At 37.5% G+C, this 27,017-nt stretch overlaps 4 protein-coding genes across 7 annotated transcripts in view; 1 reads left to right on the plus strand and 3 right to left on the minus strand.

Moving 5' to 3' along the window:
• The window catches only part of LOC107717352 (serine/threonine-protein kinase Nek11), a 61,218-nt gene extending 57,250 nt beyond the window's left edge, over positions 1-3,968 (minus strand). The window contains 2 exon segments of the mRNA XM_074560100.1: positions 3,381-3,581; positions 3,912-3,968. Coding sequence (XP_074416201.1) covers positions 3,381-3,553 — 173 coding nt within the window. The 5' untranslated portion in view covers positions 3,554-3,581; positions 3,912-3,968.
• Positions 3,969-5,856: 1,888 nt separating this feature from the next.
• Positions 5,857-8,222, minus strand: LOC107717353 (uncharacterized). The gene is made up of 7 exons (XM_016524060.1): positions 8,192-8,222; positions 7,322-7,666; positions 6,964-7,218; positions 6,754-6,841; positions 6,318-6,399; positions 6,109-6,203; positions 5,857-5,917 (listed from the first exon to the last, which is right to left on the minus strand). The coding sequence occupies exons 1-7, from the start codon at positions 8,220-8,222 to the stop codon at positions 5,857-5,859; spliced, it is 957 nt and encodes a 318-aa protein (XP_016379546.1).
• Positions 8,223-11,020: 2,798 nt separating this feature from the next.
• Positions 11,021-14,401, minus strand: LOC107717355 (uncharacterized). Its single transcript, XM_016524061.1, has 5 exons — positions 14,371-14,401; positions 13,492-13,845; positions 13,117-13,371; positions 12,906-12,990; positions 11,021-11,102 (listed from the first exon to the last, which is right to left on the minus strand). The coding sequence occupies exons 1-5, from the start codon at positions 14,399-14,401 to the stop codon at positions 11,021-11,023; spliced, it is 807 nt and encodes a 268-aa protein (XP_016379547.1).
• An 823-nt stretch (positions 14,402-15,224) lies between these two features.
• On the plus strand, positions 15,225-27,006 carry ptpn23a (protein tyrosine phosphatase, non-receptor type 23, a). Of its 4 annotated transcripts, XM_016524097.1 has the most exons (24): positions 15,225-15,463; positions 16,830-16,904; positions 17,058-17,185; positions 17,282-17,358; positions 17,852-17,901; positions 18,469-18,600; positions 18,716-18,796; positions 18,949-19,080; positions 19,196-19,243; positions 19,547-19,662; positions 19,760-19,839; positions 20,012-20,126; positions 20,314-20,379; positions 20,459-20,604; positions 20,800-21,105; positions 21,178-21,332; positions 21,434-21,585; positions 21,670-21,849; positions 22,041-24,798; positions 24,900-25,084; positions 25,167-25,271; positions 25,384-25,522; positions 25,612-25,725; positions 25,804-27,006. In XM_016524097.1, exons 1-24 carry the CDS (start codon positions 15,380-15,382, stop codon positions 26,392-26,394), a joined length of 6,015 nt encoding a protein of 2,004 aa, XP_016379583.1. In that variant the 5' UTR covers positions 15,225-15,379; the 3' UTR covers positions 26,395-27,006. The 4 variants fall into 4 exon arrangements, with proteins under 4 accessions (XP_016379583.1, XP_016379579.1, XP_016379580.1 ...); XM_016524093.1 differs by lacking the exons at positions 15,225-15,463; positions 16,830-16,904; positions 17,058-17,185; positions 17,282-17,358 and having other exon boundaries at positions 17,711-17,901; positions 25,804-26,314; positions 26,435-27,006; XM_016524094.1 differs by lacking the exons at positions 15,225-15,463; positions 16,830-16,904; positions 17,058-17,185; positions 17,282-17,358 and having other exon boundaries at positions 17,711-17,901; positions 26,435-27,006.
• Positions 27,007-27,017: the final 11 nt, after the last annotated feature.

Here is a 27,017-nt window from a genome sequence, read left to right on the forward strand (position 1 = left end):
GGACAGAGAGTCAGGATAATCTTCTTTCTTCTATAAAACACAAAAGGAGACATTCAGCAGAATGTCCCAGCAGCTCTTTTATCATACAAGAAAAGTAGATGGTGATTTGTATTCAAGCTCCAAAAAGGACAAAATAAGCATCATAAAACAGTCCTATAATGTAAGTCTCCAGTACATGAATTTAAAGTGATAAATGAGATGTGAAAACAAAAACAAACCAGAGGTAAGCAATATGTGTAAAACAATCTGTCTTAAAATGTATTATAAGGTACCTCGTACATCAAAAGCAGGTAAAGAGAACACCATTATTTACCATCACAAACAAGCAATAAGCATGGCCCTAAAACACATACAATCTCTACAGCTTTACTTCATCATCAGCATATATATATATATATATATATATATATATATATACCACGTCTATATAAAGCATTCAAGCAAACGCTGAAGCAGTGGCTTCTTGGAAAGACCTGCTATGGGACCCACAGGATGTGAGCCCTACTTTTGGGGCGAATCCGGAATAGGAAGTCATTTGTCTGGGCTAATAAAGCCCAGTGAGAAGCCAGCTGGAGGAAAAGGGGTACGGCAGTCTCAGCTCACAGCGCCCAACACTGACATTTGGCTCTCACAAAGAAACAAAGGAGTCCATAGCACTGTAAGAGCCACTGAGGCAGTAACAACAAAACACACACCCAGCAGGATTTTAAGGCTGAGAGAAGACTAAGGAAGGAGAACTGGTGTGTAAGTGTGCTGGAGAGAAAGGAACAGGAGGTGCGGTGGTATCCTGAAGGTGGGCATTCAGGTTTGGTGCCAGCACTCTGCGTGTGACAGGTCAGAGGCTGGCAAACAGCTGCGATGGGCTAACAAGCAGAAAGCTCACGGCCAAAGGAACAGTAACCCGTAGCGTGACGCCACTCGCCTGTGGGCAGCTAAAGCGTGGAGCTCTTCCTAATTGGCCTCTATTTCCACCAGCATCTCTCCAGCTTTCAGTTCCAGCTCCTCGTCTGATATGGGCTTCACAGTATGTTGCCAAGCAGAGTGTGATAGACATGGAGAAGAGTTAAAAGCAGCAAATGAACTGACAACATTGTAACTGGCTCTTCTCCAGGCAGTTTGCTTGTGTATATGAATCCAATTATAAACCCACAGACCAAAGACCGCAGAAATCAATATGTGAAGGATAATATGCGGGCAGTTGGTCTAAACAGCAAAATACGGTGATCAAGACAGAGCTCTACTGTCCAAGATCTAAAATTTCTCATTTTGAGTTCTACAGAAGGAAAAAATATATATTATTAGTAAGGAAAAGTTAGTTTCATTTATTTTAGCTGAACTTTATTTTTTTTATTTTTTTTTAAATGTCATGGTTAATTTCATAAAACTATTGCATAAAATTAATTCCATACATTCTAAATGATTTTTATTTTATACAAAAGATTTCTATTTCAAATAAATGCTGTTGTTTTGAACTGTCTATTCATCAAAGATTCCTGGCAAAATGTGTCACAGTCTCTACAAAAAATATTAAGCAGTATACTTCATATTTTTGAAATGTATTCATGAAATTATTTTTCAACATTAAATGATTTCTGAAGGATCATGTGACACTGAAGACTGGAGTAATTGCTTCTGAAAATTGCTTCTGAAAATTCAGCTTTGCCATCACAGCAATAAAGGAATATTACAATAGAATTTAAAAAAAAGTTAATAATAATATTTGATCAAATAAATGCAACCTTTGTAAGCACAAGACGCGGCTTTCAAAAACATTTTAAAAATCTTACCAACCCCAAACTTTTGAATGGTAGTGTAATTGTGTTTCGCAGATGTTTATAAGAAGACATGAAACTATGTAGAAAATTGGTTGCCTAGGAAAAAGATCAATAGTTTAATTGCTTATTTTCACCTTTGACCAGAATCAAGAGGCACGTAATAAATCCACGTATATAACAGACACAGCCAAATATTTGTTCTGTTCTGAGAGCAATATCCTCATAAAGTAAGAGCCGTTGGTTTTAATTTATTGTGGGAGCTTCGCTGTGAACTGAATCTGGGTATGATGTAATATTGCCATGATCACCAAAGCACCTAATGCCTCCTGAAAAAAAAAAAGACTCATGATTTCCTTTTTCCTTTTCCTATCTCTGTTTCGACAGCAAACCTGCCTGTTTAAGACTGCAGTCCTCTACAAAAGCAATAAATCAACTTTACATATTTCACAACACATCCAGATGATAACCAGTGAAACCTCCCCTCAGGACTTCAAATGTAAAAAAAAAAAAAAAAAAACTATAAGAATCTATTAAATCGCATAAGACTTTATGCAATTTAGCTAATATTCCAGTGACAGGCCATTTATTCTATCTGAAGAAAAAAATATAATGTGCACCTATACAGAAAAATAAATATTTACGTATTTACATTACAAGCCAATGAAACCATGAGAGTATTAAAATGATATGAATTGTAAATGTTGCTCTCTAATGAAAGAATAATAGAGAGTTTGATCTTACACCATTTGCGATCATAAGGAATAACAGATATGTTGATAGTAACATGAAGGGTTCCTCAACTATCTCGAAGGAAAATAATACTGAATGGTTAGTTACAAAGACCAATGCTGCTCCCAGGTGGCTAGACAGAGAAGTGAATTTAAGACCAAAAAATAAATAAATTCTTTAAATATTGCCAAACAAAACCAAAATGTGCAGGACAATATTTTCTCTCCTGCAGAGGATGCATCTGGAATCATCATTACAACTCATTAAATCCTACATAGAAAAAATACAAAGCAACTAGTAAATAAAACCCTCTAATAATATCTGTAAATCCAAGACTATTTAAAATAAAATAATGATGCAACTTTCACAATGACTTTTTAATTAGACATTTTACGCATAATCATAAGACTTCCTATAAGCTTACTTCTAAAAATTAGAGCAACAGACACATACAGTATAGACACATAATTAGGCCATGTGCACGTGTGGGTGTGTGTGACAGTGTGCTTATGGTGGGCGTTGTGTAAGTGGTTATTGGAAGGTTGCCTAAATACATGCAGTTTTTCCTCAGTTCTTCAAACACCTCAGAAACTGATACAATCTGTGATATTTTCCACTTCAATTATGAGAGATTCTAATTTATGACAGTATGTTATAGCATATTCGTTGCTTAATGCTTACCCATAAATTACCCTGCCTTGACTACTATAATAAGCCTAAATGCATGGTGACCAATACGTAGAGTGGAACTCTCTCCACAAAAACCCAAGTATTAGAGGATTAAATTTTATTGTCAAAGTGGGACCTCTGGAAGCAGACTGTATGGGAATCACTGCTGTAAAGAACATTGGTGGTGAGAAATATTAAAGGACTTACAGTCTCTCTGCTGCTCCTGCCTTTGTGTCTTTAACAAGGTAAACAGTGCCGAAGCTTCCCTTCCCGAGTCTCTGCTGGATGATGTATCTGTTAGCTATCAGACTGCTCTGGACAGGAGTTTGTGTGGCAGGATGACAGTGAGTTTGGCCTGGACGCTCACGAAATCTGTCCATTTTTCAGTCATGAATGCAGAGCAGTCAACTACAAAGACATAAAGGTCAAGAAAATGTCAACAAATGCCCTCTTGTGACGTTATTTCAATTTCTTTTAGTTGTTTATTTTGTGTTTTTGATATTTTAAGGTCCTGTTTTGAAAACTAAGTATATGCAACACAAATAATTATTTTGAGAATGACTTACAAAAATAATTTATCATATTTATTGTCATGAACGAAATATCAAAACAAAAATACATAAAAACAGTTCAGATTGCGATGAATAAAAATGAGATTACCTAACCAAATTCGCCACACGTGCTCACTTTGTTTTATATAGAATTATTAAAGTTGATGATAGATTTTTTTAACCTCACCTGTGCGTCGGAAGTTCGTTCGGACACATGCGCTCAACTTCCGTTTGTTAAGTCGTTGTCATGGGAGCAGTGCAGTGGAATTCTTCTCCTTTAGATGGCGCTAATGTGCGATGTCAACTAACGCGCGAGTCAGGTTTTAGAATATCAGTGAAACTTGATCAGTTTTTTTTATTATTATTAACAATATCAGAAAGAAACATAAACATTAGAACAAGAACATAAACATATGGGGGATACAATAACAAATAAAAGGTAAATAAATATACAGTTATTTTACAATCATAAAATTTATTACTTATTTATTAATTTTTTTATAAGATTGGATGTTTTTAAGGCTTTTTTTTATTAGAGGAGATTCTCTGAAGTGATGAGTAAAGCAAAAGTAAATCAGAAGTGAATATTTTACAATTAGGTTTAAAGTTAAGGCATCTTGCTTTGTGAATGTGGAATTTTCCCATCATACAAATAAAGTCCAGGGCATCCTCTAGCTCCCTATTGTCAGAAACCACAGAATGAAAGAGAACCTTAACTGCTGAAATGTTACATAGACGAAAGAATACAAGAAGTAAAGATGCTGAAATATGAAGCCAGAATTGTTTAGTTTAAGGACAGAAATCGAATAAATGTGAAAGAGATTCTTCCTCTTCTTGGCAAAAAGAACAGAGTGGAGAAAGATTTTGTATAAATTTACTTAAATATTTGTTGCAGGGGTAATAATGATGAATAATTTTAAAATGAACTTATTTTATTATTAAATTAAAATTTGTTTGGGACTGTCCATGCTTTCTGAAAATGAACATTTGGATAAAGTGTCAACCACTTTCCATAAGCTTTAAAAGATGAAGCATTATTAGCAGTAACAAAGTTTCTCAAAAATGTATTTGTACAAACAAATACATACTGTGTATTTGTTTGTACCCTTGTATCCATAATATTAACCCCTTGAATAAATAATCGAGGGATAATTAAATTAAAATTACAATATATTTTAAAAGACTTCATTAAAAAGAACAACTTAGGAGGAATGGAATTTGTAAGAATAGTATAGTCCCGTTTTGAAGCATTTATCCCATATTTATTAATAAAATCAACATAAGCATAAAAATCTCCACTGTTGCTTATTAAATCTGAGATAAACACAATGCCCTTGGAGAACCAATCAGGGAAGAAAACAGATTTACGAGCTGATAAAACATACTGATTATTCCAAATAATATGAGGGGGGAAATTATGTTGAAAGATTAGCTTCCATGAGTCTAAAGCTTGCTTATGGAAGTTTGAAAGCTTCACTGGGAGCCTTGTGGACTTAAAATCACAAGAAAGCAAAAACTGTAAATTTCCACATCTCTTGAAAATCATATTAGGAATCCAGAACCAAACTGAATTCTCCTTCAAAAATATTTTTAGCCCGTTTATTTTGAAATTTTGGTTGAAACTTGATCAGTTATGAAATCAAATTATGGGATCACGTAGGCTTAAAAAGATCAAATAATAATGAAACAAATAAAAATGTCACCAAAACTTTATTATGCTTATTTGTTCTATAACTATAGTTGCACATTCAAAACATTATTTACAAATTTAAAAAAAAAAAGTTTTAAAAAGCAAAACAACAGAAAGCAGAAATAATGTCTCTTAATTTAATGAATTTATTAACATAATTTTAACGTTTTAACGTGTTTTTTTTTACTCACTACTGTTTTTTTACTGTTCTTTGTAGCTATCAAGCAATGCTTATCCGAGAAGTTTTCTGTCTACTCCCAACGCAGCTGCCATTAAATGTTTTAAGACTGTTCAAATGAAGCACATAAGAAAGAGAACTAGCCAGAGACAGTTCATCTGACATTTTTAAAGATAAAACACACACACACACACACACACACACACACACACACACAAACATGTTACAGTACAAATCTGTATCTTCACTGCTGAATGTATAAGATTAACCGTTCATCACTGTGCTGTAGATGGTTGAATCATCCTGCTGCTCTGTGTTTGCAGACCTATAGAAATAAAGATGATCATAACAGTGAAACACTCACAAACTCATATTATGTCAAGATAGACAAATATGATTTCAAATATGATGAATTGTGCTGCATCATCTCCATAACTACTGGTCAGATTAAATAAAACAATTACAGTATGTATGTAGAAATTTTTGACCACAGTTATATGTGTATTGAATGCTCACATTTGAAGCATTTCTTTGGGTTTAATGTTGACAGATGAATATTCTACTTCATCTTCCTGCTGAACATCCTTGGCTTCCGGTAGGTTTGTGTAAGCCTGGTTGACCAAACAAGACTTGCTGGTTAAGAAGCCTTGTGGTCCTTTCAATAGGGTACAGCTTATACATGTTTTGTTTGTTTTTATATGTTTAGGTTTTACAAATATATTTACAGTTTTTTGAGGGGTGCTGTAAAGAGAATCCTGGGCTTCTTCTCTTTCTTCCATTGGTTTTCTTTGAGTTTTTGCTTTCCTTCTAAGAATAAATGTGACAGAAATGCATTATAAATAGCACAATTTAGCTTATACATCAAAAATATTTGATGATTTCAGGAAAGGGGTTTGATTCTGTAATGTAACTCTAAAGTATAACAATACAATTTATTTTGGCTACATGCAGTTTGGCAACTTTGTGTTCTAAGCATTAACCACTGGCCTCATCAACATTACAAAACTCCCCTGGCAGCTACACAAAATTTGCTTTTTTTTTGTTTTTGTTTTTACTTTCTAAATTTTTTCTTCTTCTTTCATTTAGACTGACTGTATAGAGTAGCTGAGAGATTTATAATATATTGGTGTGTGCAAGTACAAACAAATCAAAATATCCTACCTTCTTATAAGCATCACAGATGCAGTGATGAAAACAAGTGAGAATAAAGACACCACAATAATTAGAACTGTTGGGGACCCGGCGACATCTATTGAGGACAAAAATTTTTTTTTACATACTGTAAGTATGCGAAATAAATCTTGCATTTTCCAAATATGAATATGATTGTTTAGATATGAAAATATTCAAATATTTATCAGTTCAACCAACCTTCAATGTAAACGGTAAATTCTTCAGACACAGTTGTTTTAAAGTTTCTCAAAGAACAAGAGTAATTCCCAGAGTCTTTAGCAGTTATTCTGCTGAAAGTGAGGACGGGCTCTGACTGTTGAATCGGATCACCATTCTTAAACCACTGAACCTCAGCTAAATTACCAGAACAGTTGAGCGTGCATGATAAAATCAACGAGTCTCCAGGTATTGTGCTTCCATTTTCTCTTGACCTGCACATGGACACTCCTAAATCTATCAAAAAAATCCATAATAAAACTGAGAGATTCCTTTTAGTAAAAACAACAACAACAAAAGCATCAAGGAGTAATTTTTCAGAGTAAACATTTCTATTTACCGTGTACTGAAATATTCACTCCAGGATCACCTGTCCAACGTCCATCTTCCTTATTGGTTATAAATCTGAATCTATACTCTGCAGAATGTGCTTGATTAATATTACTGATCAAAAGTGAACAATTTGAGGTTTTGTCTTGAAATGATTGACTATTGTTTGCTTCACTATCATAAACATATGGCTGATAATGACATTTGCCTTTGTTTGATCTCATTGAACACCATAGCACTTGCTTTATGTCATTTTCAGGTGGATACGTAAATGTGCAGTTAATAGTGACATTGGATCCCCTCGCAGCACAGATCGAAGGAGGATAACGCACACTCCACTGATCACTGACAACAGCTGAGGAGCACAGAATGCTTTAATTATAATATTTGTTACTGTAGATAGTTGAAATGGATAATTAAAATATCTTTTGACACAATATCCGTTTTAGATATTATCTAGAACATCTATTGTGACAGTTTTTAAGAACTTATTTACATTACACAATGGGATCCAAAAGTCTGAGCTCACATAAAAAAGCATTAAATGCATTTTTTTTTAAAAGTACAATAAAGAAAAGTTATGGCATAAATTGATAAGAGATATGATATTCAAGGTTCTGTAATATTTATGTCACTAATAAAATAAGCAGATGCATACTCCATATACACCAGGTATTAATAAAATCTTTTCAATCTTTTCTTTTCAACTTTTCATTAGAAAACAAAAAGAACACAAAATAGCAACAGTTTTATTAGTGGCCTCAGAATTTGGTCTTCATTGTATATTTTCAGTTGATTAAAATCAGCTAGAAATGAATTAGAGGGAAACTGGACAACAACAAAAAAAATGCACAAAATCCATAAGAAAATATTTTCTTACCAGGCAGGAGAAGCAGAATAATTTGCAGCATTTCAATTCACTGTTTCAGTTATTTAGCTTACAGAAGATGTTTTGTGTGGAGCGTGAGACAAAACACAAGAAGAGAAAATGAAGAAGTTGCTCAGACAAATGCTGATTTCCGTTTCCTTCTTAACACTTGTGCGGTCTTCGGTCACTTTTGACCGAAGAATTGTACATTTTGAATATGTAAAAATCGTAGCTTCATCAGAATGGTACAAAACTTGGTGACTTTTATTGCACTTGGTATGTGAACACACACAAAAATTGAGGGCATGATCGAAAAAGCTAAGTGCTCATAAAAAAAAATAGTCACACTCATGGTCTTCAGTCAAAAATGACCGACCATAGGAAATGAATGGTTTTGTGTGTACAATCTACAAATCCCCCACGATGCAGAAAAGAAATTACATGTTTTTCTTTCTTTGCTCTCACCAGGAGGTGCTAGTCTGCCTTTAAAAAATGATGTAAAGGCCTAGTCTCTATTTTTACTGAAGAAAAAAAAAGTTAAATTTCAGACCATGAGTGTGACTCCCAAATGAGGAGCGCACAAGGGTTAATACCATTAGCACTGATGGACTCACATAAGGACTAAAAGAGCAAGTAAGAATGAAAACTATAAGTCTACAAAGTTTTTTAACATTATCTTCACATTTACAGATGTATATATTCCAAAGCTATAACAATTTACATTTTTGACAAAGTATCCTTTCAATCAGGTATAATTTCTTTGTACTATTTTTACACCTCTAGATACAATGCAATATAGCTTCAGTGCATCTTGCTATGGAATACGCCATATTATAGCTTTATGTGAGAAATATACAGAGACCTTTAATTCATTAAAAATCTTACTTGACAACTTTGGTCACCATTCACTCAATTGTATTAATGAACAGGTATATACTGTTCAGACATATACTACTACAAATTACTTATTTTTATATGTTCCTCTGAAGAAAGTCATATGGGTTTTGGAAGACACTATATGCTGAGTAAATGAGCAATTGGGCTATACTTTATTTGAGCAAAAGAGTGCAGAAAAGCTTTTTGAAAAGATGAACATGATTAACATTTACCTTTTAGATTCCTGTGATAGTGTGAATTCATTTAACTAGTCAAATATGAAATATCCTAACCTATTTGTTTATTTGGTCACCTAGAGAAACTGCTTCTGCAGATTTTCTTGTAGCTCCATCATAAAGCCTGATTCATTTTTTCCAGCGTTTCTTTACTGTCAAATGAGTTGAGCTTTTTATGAATTACTTTATTTTATTTTATTTATATTGCATTGAATGGTCTTGTTATTAGCCAAAGAGAACACTTCCTTCCTTTGTTTCTTTTGGTTGCCAGCGCATCAAATTGGAAATAAAAAGAAAGTGTGAGGATTCAAAAAAAGAGAGAAAAATTATGGCATAAAATAAATAAGAAAGACATAAGGTTTTTTTCTCTTTTAAATGGTGCTAATGTGCAGTATGGACTGTCAACTAAATCAAGTTTATTTTCTAGCCTTTTTGGATATCAGTAGGATCAATCAGTTGGTGAGATCAAATTATAGGATCATGTAGGCTTATAAAGATAATAATAATAATAATAATCACAAACACATTTATTATGCATATTTGGTTTATAACAATGCAAAGTTGCAGATTAATTAAAGTCCTTTAAAACAATTAAAAAGGTATTGAAAGCAAAGCATAAAAGAACACCACACAACTGCATGTGCTACAGTGTCAAATGCCATGTACATAAATGTTAAAATCCATACAAAACATATTCATAACTAGAGAAGCCTTATTACTTATATTGAGTAGCCTTCATATTTACATTGTAGCTACAATGACTATTCATTGTTATATTTACATTTTTTCCTAGAATGTTTCTTAATTTAATGAATTTATTAATGTAATTTTAAAGTTTTTTCAGTACTTTTCTTGTTATTTACAATTCTTATGTTTTTACATTTCTTTTTATCAAGCAATACTTATCTGAGAAGCATTTTTTTAGCTTAACCGTCTACTCCCAACTCTTAACACTAACCTTTACAGCTCTATCTAAACAGGTAGAAGCACATTTATATTTGTTGTATTTGAGAACTAGCCAGAGACAGTTCCACATTTGACCATTTTAGATCTAAAAACACACAGACATGTTTGCTTTCTTTCATTTTCAATAACTTCTGTTGTTCATATGTTTATTGTATTGAGCTAAAGCTATTTTATTCCCCAACCTACACCCTCAACCTAATATTTCACAATCTAAGATTTCAGGTTTTACTATTTTTGATGGGGAATTTTGGTCAAAACAATGTAGGCAAAACCAGACTTACACACTCACACACACACACAATTTTTATCTTCACTGCTGAAAGTATGAGATTAATTGTTCATCACTGCACTGTATGGTTAAATCATTCTGCTGCTTTGTGTTTGCAGACCTAGAAATAAAGAAGATCATTACAGTAAAATACTTACAAACTCATATCCGCTATTAATATGATGCCAAGACTGACATAATTAAATATAATGAATCATGTTGCATCATCTCCATAACTACTGGTCAGGTTAAATAAAGCAGGGGTGCCCAATCTTGTTCCTGGAGATCTACCTTTCGGCAAAGTTCAGCTCCAACCCTATCAAACACACATGAGCTGATTAAGATCTTCAGGAACACTTGATTGATTTCAGACAGATGTGTTGGAGCAGGGTTTGCACTGAACTCTGCAGGAAGGTATATCTCCAGGAACAGGATTGGGCACCCCTGAAATAAAGTATGAAGAAAAATGCGACCAGTGTCGTGTGTCTTGAAGGCTTACACTTGAAGCATATTACACTTGCTGCAGTCCATCCTTGGCTTCTTGAGGGTTTTTGATGGTTGAGTAGACTGCGTCGGCCTAACAGCAAACAGATGGCAAAGAACATGACTTTATGTGGAACTGTATCTTTTGTACCGTTTAGCTCCGAATAACAGTGTGTTTTTTCTGAGTTTGCCGGTTCAACTAAGCAGTTGGTTAAGTAGTTGGTTAAGAAGCCTGGTGGAAACACCAGCATCCAAAACAGCAGCGCTGGTGCTTACAACAGGGTATCTATGTATATCCTTATACAATTCTAACTTAGAACAGTGCTAAACATGAAAACACTTGTTGTGATTCTTACTGTTATACATCTCATATTTTCTCCCTAATAACAATAATAAATAATTTTAGTTTTTTACATGTTAAGGTTTTGCAAATATATTTACCGTTGTTTGAATAGTGCAGTAAAGAGACCCCTCTGCTTCTTTTCTCTTCTCCGTTGGTTTTCCTTGACTTTTCCTTGCTTTCCTTTTAAGAGTAAATGTGGCAGAAATACTAATGATGTCATGAAAGGGGTTTGATTCTGAGCAAATATTAAAAAAATATTATTTCATTATGTCTTATCAAATAAACAAACATAAACAAACAGGTGTATGAACTGATCGGAAGCAGTTTAGATAGCAATTTATTCTGGCTACATACAGTTTGGCAACTTTGTGTTGTAAGTCTAAACCACTGACCCTCACCAACATTGCTTGCTTAGTTGGGATTTAAAGGCAGAGTAAGTGATTTCTGGTAGCCAGTGTTGATATTTGAAATCACCAAAACAAACACGCCCCTACCCCAAAAGGGTCTTGCCCCTATTTTGATAGCTCCGCCCCACACATACGTACGCAACCCAGGCAACGATTAGTTCTGTGAAACCTTATTGATGATTGGCTACAAGTTTGTTTTGCGATTCGGCCCGAATCAGTTTTCTAAAGTGTTTTTGAAAAATCACATACCCTGCCTTTAAAAGACACTTAATAATGAGTAATATTATCTATATGGCAGGCCGTTTTAGCTTAGAAATATTCCCAGTGTTATTCGTCGTAATTGCATTTTTACTAGTAACAATTCAATTACAGCTCTACAATTAAATTCCTACAAGTAAGAATGCCAATTAGACAGCTCTCTAAATTATTTTTTACTAGTTACAATTACAATTAGAGAGCTCTTTAATTTAATTAGAGAGCTCTGCAATTGCATTCTTACTAGTAAGATCTGAATTATAGAGCTCTCTAATTGGCATTATTACTAGTAAGAATTTAATCGTAGAGCTCTCTAATTGAATTGTTATTAGTAAAAATGCAATTATGACGAGTAACACTGGGAATATTTTAAGCTAAAACGGCTTGCCATAATTATCAATTTGACTGCACTGACATTGTCAGATGAGAAAAAACTTCAACCGAATAGCTGAATAATGACTTCATAGCTGAATCAAATTTGTTCAAAATTGACAAATTTTGTAACATCTGCAGTTATTGAACTGAACTGAATCAACATTAAACATTAAACTATAGCAGAAACACTGTCTTCAGCTGAGCTACTTGCTGCTGAATTGAACTTTTTTCATAATTGCTGAACATAATTGAACCAAAATGTAGCTGAATAATGACACTATTGTCTTGTTAGAGCTGCTTTGCAACAAAATTTGGATTTGTCTCATTTTTGGTGAAGTTTGCATAATTGATTCTGTTACTTTCCTGTTTAATACATGGGAATCTGATTTGAAACAATCTCTATTGTATAAAGTGCTATATTTGACTAGTGCAATGTCAGTTCATGTTTCATTTAGCCTGACTGAGAGATTTGTAATTTATTGGTGTGTGCAAATACAAACAAATCTAAATGTCCTACCTTATAAGCATCACAGCTGTAGTGATGAAAACAAGTGAGAATAAAGACACCACAATAATCAAAACCATTGGGGACCCGGCGACATCTACTGAGGACAACAAAAAGATATAATTTATTTTGAATTATGCACAATACATCTCTCATTTTCCAAATATGTATATGATTGTGTAGATATGGAACTGTTTTTCAAATGTTTATTGGTTCAACCAACCTTCAATGTAAATGGTAAATTCTTCAGACAAAGTTGTTTTAAAGTTTCTCAAAGAACAAGAGTAATTCCCAGAGTCTTTAGCAGTTATTCTGCTGAAAGTGAGGACGGGCTCTGACTGTTGAATCGGATCACCATTCTTAAACCACTGAACCTCAGCTAACTTACCAGAACAGTTGAGTGTGCATGATAAAATCAACGAGTCTCCAGGTATTGTGCTTCCATTTTCTCTTGACCTGCACATGGACACTCTTAAATCTATCAACAAAAAAAAACAATGAAACATAATGAAACTGAGAGATTCCTTTTAGTAAACAAAACAACAACAACAACAAAAGCATCAAGGAGTAATTTTTCAGAGTAAACAATTATATTTACCGTGTACTGAAATATTCACTCCAGGATCACCTGTCCAACGTACAATTTCCTTATTGGTTATAAATCTGAATCTATACTCTGCAGAATGTGCTTGATTAATATTACTGATCAAAAGTGAACAATCTGAGGTTTTGTCTCCAATGTATTGAAATGATTGACTATTGTTTGCTTCACTATCATAAACATATGGCTGATAATGACATTTGCCTTTGTTTAATCTCATTGAACACCATAGCACTTGCTTTATGTCATTTTCAGGTGGATACGTAAATGTGCAGTTAATAGTGACATTGGATCCCCTCGCAGCACAGATCGAAGGAGGATAACGCACACTCCACTGATCACTGACAACAGCTGAGGAGCACAGAATGCTTTAATTATAATATTTGTTACTGTAGATAGTTGAAATGGATAATTAAAATATCTTTTGACACAATATCCGTTTTAGATATTATCTAGAACATCTATTGTGACAGTTTTTAAGAACTTATTTACATTATACAATGGGATCCAAAAGTCTGAGCTCACATAAAAAAGCATTAAATGCATAATTTAAAAAAAAAAGTACAATAAAGAAAAGTTATGGCATAAATTGATAAGAGATATGATATTCAAGATTCTGTGATATTTATGTCACTAATAAAATAAGCAGATGCATACTCCATATACACCAGGTATTAATAAAATATTTTCAATCTTTTCTTTTCAACTTTTCATTAGAAAACAAAAAGAACACAAAATAGCAACAGTTTTATTAGTGGCCTCAGAATTTGGTCTCCATTGTATATTTTCAGTTGATTAAAATCAGCTAGAAATGAATTAGAGGGAAACTGGACAACAAACAAAATGCACAAAATACATAAGAAAATATTTTCTTACCAGGCAGGAGAAGCAGAATAATTTGCAGCATTTCAATTCACTGTTTCAGTTATTTAGCTTACAGAAGATGTTTTGTGTGGAGCGTGAGACAAAACACAAGAAGAGAAAATGAAGAAGTTGCTCAGACAAATGCTGATTTCCATTTCCTTCTTAATACCATTAGCACTGATGGACTCACATAAGGACTAAAATTACTAGCAATTAAAATAGCAATTTATTCTGGCTACATACAGTTTGCAGAATAATTTCAGTTATTTAGCTTACAGTTATGATTTTATCACTGTAGAGTGTCAGACAAAATATAAGGAGAGAAAATGAATAAAAGAGGTTGCTCAAATGAATGCTGATTTCCATTTCCTTCATATTACCTTTAGTACTGACGGTCTCACATAAGGACCCAAAAAAAGGGGAAGTTTCACAGATGTAAAACATGTTCCAACGCTATCAGAAACACATTATAACTTTTTATTCTATGCTATTTGTTGGCTAGATATTTTGTAATTAATCTTTAATACATTTTTTTACACATGCAATAGGTATACCAGTACATTTTTTTGATGGAATAACAGACATCAATATGCAGCATTGCACAGTACTTACTTTTTTTATAATACATATATGATCCGAGAAAAAAACATGGTCGTATCTCTAATAAGAGATAAGACATTTACAGTAAAAAAACAAAACAATTAAAAAAAAACATAGACTAAACATGTGGATTTACGTACACAGACAAAGAAAAAACAAAATATTAAGGTTAAATCATATATTTAAATAATTCTTCATAAAGCATCAAAAATGCATCAAAAAACTACATTTCTTAGAGTTCACATCTCATGACGTCACTTCCGGAAGCTGCAATCGCTTCCTGTATGGGTCTAAATGGGGACATGACACAGTCGTTCAGAGCTGTAAAATTGAAAATAATAATTCCGCAGGTATCTTTCCAACTGAGTGATCGCTATAATACTATTCTACTTTAGGCGGCTGAGCGACATCTGCGGCTGCGATGGAAGCCGTGCCGCGAATGCCGATGATCTGGCTGGATCTGAAGGAGGCAGGGGAGTTTCAGTTCAGCCCGACTATCAAACAGGTGAGGAACCAGACAGGCCTGATCGAGCCACACACTACTGTCACTGCTCCTATACAAACTGAAAATAAAATAACAGCATGATTTTATAGGTGATCTACCCCAAAACTCAAGTTTTAGCCCAGGGCCTTGTTTTTCAGCTATTGTGTGAGCTATTCTGTGTTTTCTTAAAGGAACAGTTCAACCAAAAATATATCTGCCATTAACCAAAAATGTCTGTCATTATTTACCTACCAAGGTGTCGTTTAAAATCCGCTTGTCTTGATTTCTTTTGCGGAATTTTTATTTATTTATTTATTTTTTACATGTAATGAAGATGGGGATGGGGACTGGTGATGTCAAACTCTAAAATGACAACAACAACAAAAAAAGCATAATAAGAATGATTTACTCTTGTGCTATATTCCAAATCCCCTTTGGCCATATTATAGCGTTGTGTGAGAATCGTATAGAGACATCAAAACAATTCCTCAGTATAATCTTACTACCACGTGACAATTGTGGTCACCATTCACTCAGATGTATCGAAAAGAACAGACATTCCGTTACAAATGACTCATTTTAAGTTACACTGACGAAGTCATATGGGTTTTGAAAGGCATGAGGGTGAGTAAATGGAATGATTATTGTTTCATCTGCAATGTACTGCAGTGTCCCTTCCTGAGGATACATACCGTGTGGTAGTGAATTAAATGTTTATAGTAATGTGTTAAACTTAAAATCATGCTTCCTCATCCTTCACTTCCTCACAGTAGTCAGGAATTTTTTTTTATCAGCTTTCGTCATAGTAGTTATCGGATACATTCCTAACAAACTAGGCCAAAGGGAGAATAGCAGGTTCAGATTGTTAAATGTAGTTGTTTATGTTTATACATGGTAATTATTGACAGTGTTGCATGCAAACAAATTGACAGAACTATTATAATTTAGTGAATCAGGAGTTCAAGAGGAACTTTGTAGGTTGTAGGTTCCATCATAAATCTTTAAAAAAAAATTTTTCCAGTGTCTCTAATGTCAAAGGTTGAGCTTTGTTTGTTTGTTTCTGTCTGTCTGACTTTTTTCTTTCTTTTTTAAAATTTAGTTTGTATTAATTTAGTTTTGTTTGTATTGAATGGTCTTGTTAGTGGAAAATAAATAACCAAATATACCAGATATTAAGAAATTCTGAACTTTTATTTCGGAAATTTGAAGAACGCAAAATAATTAATCTTTCTTTAATATTTTGTTTTATAAAATTTGTTTTTCATTGTTAATATTTGTATTCTATTGAAAATTTGTATTGTCCTGTTAGTGGCCAAAAAGCTCAGAACACTCCCCTGCTTTGTTTCTTTTGTGTATAAATCCTTATTTGCTTTTTCCCTTTTCTCAGTTCATACTGAAGAACTACGGTGAAGATCCTGACAATTATAATGAGCAGTTGAAGAAACTGGAGCAATTGAGACAGGTAAGTCTTACAGCACGTTCAAGGTATACTTTTATTCATTATATGTGTCTTCCCTGAAAATCACACTTAACATTTCTATCACCATGCAAGCGGTAGACAGGAAGTCTATGGTTATGCATTTTGTACATTCTCTGCATTGTCTTGCCTTTCTAGAGTGCTGTTAACGTCACACGAGACTTTGAGGGCTGCAGTACCTTAAGGAAGTACTTCGGGCAACTGCACTATCTTCAGAGTCGTGTGCCTTTGGGATTGGGGCAGGAAGCTGCTGTCCCGATCTCCTGGTGAGGGCAGCAACCCAGCCGTCATATTTCCCTCTCGTATATTGCCTGTTGTTGACTTTTAGTCTTCCGCTTACACTTTACTTGTTTAATATATAGGACAGAGATATTTTCTGGGAAGACAGTGACCCATGAGGACATCTGCTATGAGCAGGCATGCATCCTTTATAATTTGGGTGAGTTAGTACTAGACTGATATGTATTATTCCTCTAGTCAATGCCTGCATTGTCTGTGATTAAAATAACTACTGTGTTGTTCAGAGGAGGGTATTGTTCAAAACCTGGCTTGTTTCCTGATTCAAGTCGTGCCTTTGGGATTGGGGCAGGAAGCTGCTGTCCCGATCTCCTGGTGAGGGCAGCAACCCAGCCGTCATATTTCCCTCTCGTATATTGCCTGTTGTTGACTTTTAGTCTTCCGCTTACACTTTACTTGTTTAATATATAGGACAGAGATATTTTCTGGGAAGACAGTGACCCATGAGGACATCTGCTATGAGCAGGCATGCATCCTTTATAATTTGGGTGAGTTAGTACTAGACTGATATGTATTATTCCTCTAGTCAATGCCTGCATTGTCTGTGATTAAAATAACTACTGTGTTGTTCAGAGGAGGGTATTGTTCAAAACCTGGCTTGTTTCCTGATTCAAGTCATGTTTGCCATGTTGTAGGAGCGCTCCATTCAATGTTGGGAGCCATGGACAACAGGGTGTCCGAAGAGGTGAGCTGAATTAGAGAAGACACAGCATACATACACCAATTTAAATATAATGTGATCTAATTTAGTGTGCACATCATGTCGGAATTGCTGATTCAGCTACTCGTATTATCAGACTGAGAAATAATTATTTCCATTTTAGCACTTCTTCACAAATAACAAATGAAGCATATGCATGGATGAATCATTCACAATAAGATCGAAGCGAAGCAATAGAAAAAAAGTGTCAATTTCCATTTCATGCCAAGACGTTTAAAGACATTATCAATAGTAAAATTATAACAAATTTAACAGAACAGAATTTTGTAGTGGTACAGTGCTATTTCGCCACCGTTTTACATGACACCAGATTGAGAAAATGCTTTGTGAGTTCTGTGAGCAATATGCATTGGTCAGTCAGCGAACAGACTGTGAGAAGTCTGTGGGTGTGCCACGTGACGCAGTGACTAAGAGGGAAAAGTGAGATTTCATAAGATTCTAAATATCGGAGTTTAAGCAATATGTAAATGTTATTTTTACCTTTTAATTTTTTTCTTACATCCTAACTCTCACGTTTCACACAACTATTAGGGAATGAAAGTATCTTGCACACACTTCCAGTGCTCGGCTGGAGCGTTCACCTACCTGAGAGATCACTTCAGTCACAACTTCAGTGTGGACATGAGTCACCAGATACTTAATCTCAACATCAACCTCATGCTGGTATGATCTCTTGTTAGTTTAACTCATCTGCTGTCATAAGGGTGCTTGTTTACATCTTTTTTTTTTTTTTTGCCATGCTGAAGATTAGGGCTAAAGTACCAATTCCTGTTTTCAGGGTCAGGCCCAAGAGTGCCTGTTGGAAAAATCTATGTTGGACAAAAGGAAGAGCTTTCTCGTTGCTCGGATAAGTGCCCAGGTACTTGCTTATTTTTCTACCATTTACAAGTACATTTCATCTTAAGATTATGGTTCGTTGCTAAATTTGAGAATGCTCATGGCTATATATATCCCATTTGCTGGCAGTATGACTGTAAGATAAGTTTGGATATGAAATATTTTTGTCTGCAGGTCGTGGACTATTATAAAGAGGCATGCAGAGCTCTGGAGAACTCAGAAACCGCTTCAATGTTAGGAAAGATACAGAAAGACTGGAAGAAATTAGTGCAAATGAAGATTTATTACTTTGCTGCAATTGCTCATGTGAGTCTTCTATTCAAACTGAGGTTGGATTAACTACAGAGCAGGCTGGTCAAATGTGATTTTTATTTTTCTAATGTTTCTAAGCGAGTCATACAAATCCTTGTTCTCTCAACAGTTGCACATGGGAAAACAGGCAGAAGAGCAGCAGAAGTATGGAGAGAGGGTACAACATGCCTGTTTTTCTGTCTTCAATTTCAGCTAGTGGCCATCTGTGCTCTTTGGCATGGAGAACTAGTTTCAACCTCATCTTAGCCTCTTGTCCTTTAAAAAGATCAAGGTTTTTTTTAAAATTATTATAATTTTTTTAGGAAGAACAGTGTGGCTAACGTTTCTTGTATTTTATTTCCATCAACTAAACCATTGAGAGGAAGAGGATGATTTTAAAATAAGTTTGAAATGAACCCAGAAAGGAACCAGCTGTTTTGTAAACCTTTTTAATCTAATCTAATACTTTATTTTTCAACAGGTTGCTTACCTTCAGAGCTCACTAGACAAACTCAGTGAGGCAATTAAGATGGCTAAGGGTCAGCCAGACAGTGTACAGGAAGCCCTTAGATTTACCATGGATATCATTGGGGGAAAGTGAGCAGATATGATGGTTATACATAACTTACCAAAAAGGCATAATTCATTTTGTATACAAAGTTTCAGGAAACTCATTTGTCACTTCTCATTTTAGATTTAACTCTGCCAAAAAAGACAATGACTTCATTTACCATGAATCTGTGCCAACTCTGGAGACACTGACCTCAGTGAAAGGTATTTTGGCCAACATTATGTTGTAGTGCTGTGTAACTGCATGGGGATGACATTCATTCATTATATGGCATGACTAGAATAAGTGCATGTTTCTATTAGCTTAAAAAAAAAAAAGTAAGAGTTGAAAGTTTGAAACTGTTCTAGAAGTTAATGCTTTCCTGCCTCATCACAGGAGCCCCACTGGTGAAAGCCTTGCCTGTAAACCCAACAGACCCCAGTGTCACTGGCCCAGACATTTTTGCAAAGCTGGTGCCCATGTCTGCCCACGAGGCCTCCTCTCTTTACAGGTTTGACTAATTAGTATCTTTATCTATATATATCTATATCTATATATATACACACACCATTCAACACTTCCTCATTCTGATAATTGTCAGTTCCCCATGTGTTATACTTGAAGGGCAATCCAATATGGGACAAAGTGTCAAGTGTTTTACTACTAAAAACTCTTATTTTTTTCTGTCAAATTTACAGTGAAGAGAAGGCCAAGCTGCTAAGGATTGTCATGGCAAAAATAGATAGCAGGAATGAGACATTAGAGTGAGTATGAACAGCTTAAAGAAATTTCATGCAAACACATAGTATGCATCTAAATGTCTCAGTTGTCATATTCCCACAGACATTTCATGGACTCTCTCGGTCTGGACCCAGAGTCAGTAGACAATATGGAGATGTATAATACCCTTCCGTCTGTGCTGATGGAAAAATGTGCTGCGTTGAGTGTGAGACCTGATACTGTAAAAAACCTAATTCAGTCAATGCAGGGTTAGTGGCATCACTTCAAAGTCCTTTTTCATGGTATTTTCATGTTACCAGTTATAAAGCTAAATACTTCAGGTGTACTTTTTAAATCGAGTTGTGCTTCTCAATTCAATCTATTTAATTGCTCTTTAAAAACGTACAGTTAAACATTAGAAAAGTTAAAATTTTTGTATCCAATTTCTCTTCCTCCCTCCCCAGTCCTCTCAGGTGTGTTCACCGATGTAGAAGCCTCTCTGCGGGAGATTCGAGATGTATTGGATGAGGATGAGGCAGAGGAGAGACGTTTAGAAGAGGCTGCTGGGAAGCAGGCTGTACCAGAACGGCCCTCAGCTCTGGCCGAGCTGCGGAGAGACCTGGAAAAGTATTTGGAAGCACACGAGAAAGCTAGCTTCACCAACACAGAACTTCATCGGGCCATGAATCTGCACATCAGCAATCTGAGACTCCTTGGTGGACCACTAGACACCCTTAGAGAGGCATTGCCAAGACCTCAACTTAGCGAGGGTGGGTGTTTTATTACATAATTCACATAAAAGATCTTATGTTAATGTGAATTACAATTTTTGACATTTTCAGATGAGATGGCAGGTCTCCAGACTATGAAAAGAATTTTGGGTAAAGTGCAAGAAATGCGGGACCAACGAAGCTCCCTGGAAAAGCAACTTAGAGACCTCATTCAGCAGGATGACATCACTACTTCTCTGGTTACAACTGAGCGTGCTGAAATGAAGGTATGGGCTTTACATGACACTGCCACAAATTTTTTAAAGGGATTGTATTAGAAATCTGTCACTGCATTATAGTTTTATCTTTGCTTACTTTTCACCCATAGAAACTGTTTAAGGAACAGCTTAAGAAGTATGAGCAGGTGAAATTATACCTTGATCAGAACCTGACAGCTCAAGAGAATATCCTGAAGGCACTGACAGAAGCTAATGTGCAGTATGCCACTGTGCACAAGGGCCTGGCAGAAACTGAACATAAGTATGACTCAAAGGAATAACATTTACGTGACAAATATGCATAAACTTTAGCAAGCGTAGCATCATCAGTATACTTACTTTTTAGATGGAACAGCACTGTACAGATGCTTGTGGCCTCCTATGAGGCCTATGAAGATCTAATGAAGAAATCTCAGGAGGGCAAAGAATTTTATGAAGATCTGGAAACAAAGGCCTCTCGCCTGTTGGAGAAAGCCAAGACTGTCTGCAAGGCTCGAAAGGAAGAGAGACAAGCCATAATGGAAAAGTAACTACAAGTTTAATCACCAATCTTTTTACCCTGTTGTATAATTCTTTGCACAGAAACTCAAACCTCTTGGTCAGACATAGTGTCTTTCTTTCTAAAAGATAATTGTAGTATAGTATATAATAGAAAGTTTAATGTGTTGCATCCAATTACTTTTATTTCTTCTAATTTGACTGCTTAATGTTTCACAGAGAACTCAAAAAAAAGGTGCCCCAAAGACCCACTGCCCCAAAGCCACCCCCGAAAAAAGGCCAAAGTGTGGATCCTGCCAACTTAGATGACCCTGAACTGGCAGAGCTGAGTGCTGCTATCCTAGCTCTTGGTGGAGATCTTCCAGAAGAGCTACGCAGCCTGCCTCCTGAACTTACCATTCCACCATATGGTCATCCTTCTGTGCTTTCCAGAGCCGCTGCTAGCTCTATTCTGCGCTGGCCTGGAGCTAACTCGGGTTTACTCTACACACAACCCAGATTTCCTCCAAATTTACCACCTCCTGAAGTTCTTGCTCAGATCTCCCGTTTTCAAACACCTCCCCTTTCTCAGAGTTTCAGTCACAGTCTTCCCCGGCCTCCTCTGGCACAGCAACAGTTCCCACAGCTGCCCAACCCACAGGTTCTTCCACCACCATCTGTGCCTGGGTACTGCCCTCCATCTTCACAGAACCAACCCGGCCCACCAGTCACTCCAGTCCGACCTTCCACCACTACAGTGGATAGTGTACAGACACCTATTCCTAGCTACAGTCCTGCATCTGCCCAGGCAGTTATGCCTCGTCCTGGCCAACACCAACCGATGTCATCAGTGTATGCAGCTCCACCTCAGATGACACCCCATGTCCAGTACATGCAACAACCTGGTGCTCCCATGAGCCAACCTTCACAGGCAATGCCAGCCCCTCATCCACAGCCTCAACCTCAACCTCAGCAGGTGTTTGCTCAACAGGGTGGTCAAAGTCAACCACAGCCGTTTTACCCACCTGTACTAACTCAACAGCAAATGCCAAGACCTTTGCCTGGGCCACAGCCTCCACAGCATACTCAGCCTCAGTTCCCACAGTACATAGCCCAAGTAAGACAACCAGGACCACCAAACTTTCATCAACCTCAAATCCAAGGACAGTTTAGAGCTCCAGCTACCCATGTGCAGCCTTATCAGGGTTACCCCCCTGTCTCATATGTTCCGAAGTCCCAAACTCCACAAGTTAACACTGTCACCCCGGGCCAGATGCCCCATCCAGGCATACCTCCACAGATGCCACCATCCTCCCAACCAGTGCCTCCTGTGTCAATGCCACACTTGGCTCATGTTAATCAGCAAATGCCTCCATCCTCCCAGCCAGTGCCCTCTATGTCATTGCCACACTTAGCCCACGTTAATCAACAAATTCCCCCTTCCTCACAGCCAGTGCCCTCTGTGTCAATGCCACACTTATCGCATGTCAATCAACATATTCCCCCTGCTTCACAGCCACAAACACCTCCCGTCAATCAATTACCCCATGCTCCTCACCCCCAGATACCACCATCCTCTCATCATTTAGGCCCTGCACCTCATATGCAGATACCTCCTGCCTCAAAACAGATGCCTCCTCCCCAGCAGCCACAAATGCTTGCACCATCCACTCACATGTCTCCTTCCTCTCATCCACAAATGCCCTCAGTCTCACAACCACTATCTCATTGCCCCCAATCACAGATAATCCCTACTCATCAACTCAACCAACAGCCAGCGTACCCAGCAGTCCCTCTGAGGGCTACTGTTCCTGTTCAACCTCAGGTACCCCATGGCCCTCTCATATCACAGATACAAATGCAACCCAGCGCTCCTTCACAGCATCAAAACCACCCTCATCCTCAAATCCTTCCCCAGTCCTGTCCTCCAGCACTCCCTCACATTATCTACAAACCTCAGCCAACCATTCCTCCTAGCTCTGCACCTTTGAGTTTTCCAGGAGGTGTTCCTATGGTTTCCAACCAGTCTGTGGCGCCTCTGCAGCCTCAGTCCCAGCCACCCACTTCACAGCCTTTAGCCTCGCAACAGCTGCCCCCGGGAGGCCCAATATCGTATGCTGTTCCACAAGGTGGGAACATTGCTCCTGGAACAATGCAGCATCCTGTAGCTGCTGCTTCCCCAGGGCCTCAAAGCATGATAACTCCATCCTCAGGAGCACCAGGGGCACCACAGCCTCATGTGCTACCTTCTCCTGCCCCATCACCTTCTCCTGGTCCTCCCTCCCTTGGTATGGTCACCCAACGACCTTCTCCTGCTCTTACCCCAGTTGGAGGAGCAACATTGTCGCAGTCCTCAGTTCAGGCTCCAACACCCACTGGTCCCGTGACTCCATCTGACTCCACTTTGTTTCAGCGACAGAACTCTAGTACTGACGACTTGCTTTCCTCAAGCCCAGAGAGCCAGCATGGAGGCACCAAGGACACCGCCAATGTCTTACTACCCACAAAAGCTGACCCTCAGGAGGAACATCACAGAAAAAAAGCAGAGGCTGTGAGACTTATCCAAGGTGACCCTTACCAAGCACCAGAGAGGGTCTCAAAACTCAGTGCACAGCTAGAACGGTTTAGATCAACAGTCCAATCCTTAGAGCGCCCGACAGGGGAAGGAGGTCTGTCAAAACTTGACGCTCAATGGAAAGAACTGCAAGAGCAGCAGGAGAAGGATACTCGCCAGCTCTCAATCGCTATTGCTCGTTGCTATACCATGAAGAACCGCCATCAGTATGTGATGCCTTACGACTGCAATCGTGTTGTCTTGTGCTCCGGTAAAGATGATTACATCAATGCCAGTTTCATTGAGGACCTGTCTCCATATTGCCCCCGGCTCATTGCAACACAGGCTCCCCTCACTGGCACTGCAGCTGACTTCTGGCTCATGGTTTATGAGCAGAAAGTTTCTGTAATCGTCATGCTAGTGTCTGAGCAAGAACTGGAGAAGGTAAATCTCCTTTGGCATGAGTTTTTCTGAAAAGTTCTAGAATCCCATTGGCTTTTAAAATTATTTTATATGATTTACAATGATTTTCAATTTATTCTTAGCAAAAGGTGTTGCGGTACTTTCCATCAGAGAGAGGCCAACAACTTGCTCAGGGGCCAATCACCCTTACCCTGACCACTCAGAAGAGTACTCCTACCCATATAGAGCGCATGATAGGACTGCAGTATCGGGACCAAAGTTTGAGACGCACCATCGTACACATTCAGTTTACTTCATGGCCTGAACTGTGAGGACTCATTCTTAAACAGTCAATCTATTAAAATTGCTTAAAACACTAATAACTTTTGTTTGTATTTTCTCACAAAAAGGGGCCTTCCAGAGAGTAAAAGCAACCTCATCCGTTTCATTCAAGAAGTCCATGGACATTACCTGCTTCAGCGCCCACTACACACTCCAGTCGTAGTGCACTGCAGGTACCATACTTTAACACATAAAGGACATTACAAATGATATTGAACACAGACGAGGCTAAGCAAAAGCAGAAAATAACAAGTACATTTACGGTTTTGTTTCTGTTTCTCATAGCTCTGGTGTTGGCCGTACTGGCGCCTTCTGTCTGCTTTATGCAGCGCTGCAAGAAATTGAGGCTGGCAATGGTATACCTGACCTGATCCAGCTGGTGAGGAAGATGAGGCAGCAAAGGAAGAACATGCTGCAAGAAAAGGTAATGGTACTCTCCCAATGAGGTTTGAGATTTTGCACAGTGTTAAGTTGATAGAATTTAATGGTACTTTTGTCAAAAAACCTCCACAGCTTCATCTCAAATTTTGCTATGAGGCTGTCCTTAAACATACAGAGCAGGTTCTGCAACGTCATGGCATTATTACATCCCCTTGCACCAGGACCCCAAATAACATTGCATTAAAGGTAACAACTTATTTCTTACTCGCTTGTCTTTTTATAAACCAAACAGCAGTGTGATTGTTATATTTTGTGACTTTCTAGTCATACTCGCGACAGGAGTCTCAGGACATTGTTCTGGGAGGAGACATGCCTATTAGTTCCATACAGGCCACCGTGGCCAAACTTAGCATTCGACCACCCAGTGTTGACCATGAACAAGAGCCCGGCCAAGACCAGATGCCCTCTGTTTCTGAAGCGGCAAGCACAGCGGAACCAGATTCTACAGATATGTCACTTCAGCCTTCTCAGGACTTGCTTTATGAAGCTATGCCTGATTCCCTCAGTCCCCCCCTCTCTTGCACCTCTTCTCCAGGCAAGACACAGTCACCTTCGCCTCCTAGCGGCGAAGGGAATGGGTTCACTGGGTCTACTCCTGCATCTCCCGTCTCAAATCACCACCCATCCACTGAAGCAGCGCCTCATGCTCCTTCTCCGCCCCCCTCCTCATCTTTAGATCTGCTTGCTTCTCTCACACCTGAAGCCTTCACTCTGGACAGTGCCCATCGAGGCAAGCAGCGGATTAACAAGCAAAGCTTCCTTCAGCCGCAAGAAGGTAAAGGCCTGCAAGGACCACCAGAGGGCGACGATCCGCTCAGTAGTTTGGATCCTCTCTGGACACTCAACAAAAGCTGAAACAACATAACCAAGCTCTCTTTTATCTTCTCCCCCACAGGCAGTCTTCTTATGAACTGTTTCTGACCCCGTGTAACATCTTGTCCGTGTTCATGCCTCTTGGACCCTATCACTGTATGTATGTCTGTCCACTTGTGTCCTGAAAAGTCTTTTTTTCAGTTGGCACTTTTCCAGCTCTGATCCTGGTTACATTCCGTAAATCCGGTCTCCTAGCATGCACTCCTAATGCCGTGGTGTTTGTGATTGCCTGTAAGGTGCCTCTGCAGTGGGCACCAAAAATGGAAACATTGAGAATGGAAACAGTGTGATAGAAAAACTGACATTCAAGCTACTGTTGTCATTATCAGAAAACATATTAACAGTTTGACTGAGCGACTGTCTGCTTGCCCTTTGTACACATGCTGCTTACACTGTGGGTTGTATATTATTAGTCACCGCACCTGTCTTTGAGCTACAGTGATCTGCAAAGTATATGTAGGGACAAATTGAAGCGGGTGATGAAAATACGACTTAATGTACTCGTTATACTTAAAACACTCAAAATTCTGAATCACTTCAGAAATCATAGCATTTTTATGAGCTGATTCTTTCTTTGAACTGTGTAAATAAATCTTAACAAATGT

This window comes from Sinocyclocheilus rhinocerous, unplaced genomic scaffold, assembly GCF_001515625.1.
Source record: "Sinocyclocheilus rhinocerous isolate Xijiao unplaced genomic scaffold, SAMN03320098_v1.1 scaffold933, whole genome shotgun sequence".
NCBI lineage: Eukaryota > Metazoa > Chordata > Actinopteri > Cypriniformes > Cyprinidae > Sinocyclocheilus > Sinocyclocheilus rhinocerous.

What these genes read in the sequence shown, in the direction of transcription:
- LOC107717353 (XM_016524060.1), bottom strand. Translation starts at nt 8,222, where the DNA reads ATGCTGCAAATTATTCTGCTTCTCCTGCCTG. An exon ending in ATTTACCGTTTACATTGAAG is followed by an intron (nt 6,842 to 6,963) that starts GTTGGTTGAACT and finishes TGTCCTCAATAG; the next exon opens with ATGTCGCCGGGTCCCCAACA. An exon ending in CCCAAAGAAATGCTTCAAAT is followed by an intron (nt 5,918 to 6,108) that starts GTGAGCATTCAA and finishes TTATTTCTATAG; the next exon opens with GTCTGCAAACACAGAGCAGC.
- LOC107717355 (XM_016524061.1), bottom strand. Translation starts at nt 14,401, where the DNA reads ATGCTGCAAATTATTCTGCTTCTCCTGCCTG. An exon ending in TATTCTGCTTCTCCTGCCTG is followed by an intron (nt 13,846 to 14,370) that starts GTAAGAAAATAT and finishes TGTGCTCCTCAG; the next exon opens with CTGTTGTCAGTGATCAGTGG. An exon ending in AGTGAATATTTCAGTACACG is followed by an intron (nt 13,372 to 13,491) that starts GTAAATATAATT and finishes TTTTGTTGATAG; the next exon opens with ATTTAAGAGTGTCCATGTGC.
- ptpn23a (XM_016524097.1), top strand. Translation starts at nt 15,380, where the DNA reads ATGGAAGCCGTGCCGCGAATGCCGATGATCTGGCTGGATCTGAAGGAG. An exon ending in ACTTTGCTGCAATTGCTCAT is followed by an intron (nt 19,081 to 19,195) that starts GTGAGTCTTCTA and finishes TTCTCTCAACAG; the next exon opens with TTGCACATGGGAAAACAGGC. An exon ending in CTGAGCAAGAACTGGAGAAG is followed by an intron (nt 24,799 to 24,899) that starts GTAAATCTCCTT and finishes ATTTATTCTTAG; the next exon opens with CAAAAGGTGTTGCGGTACTT.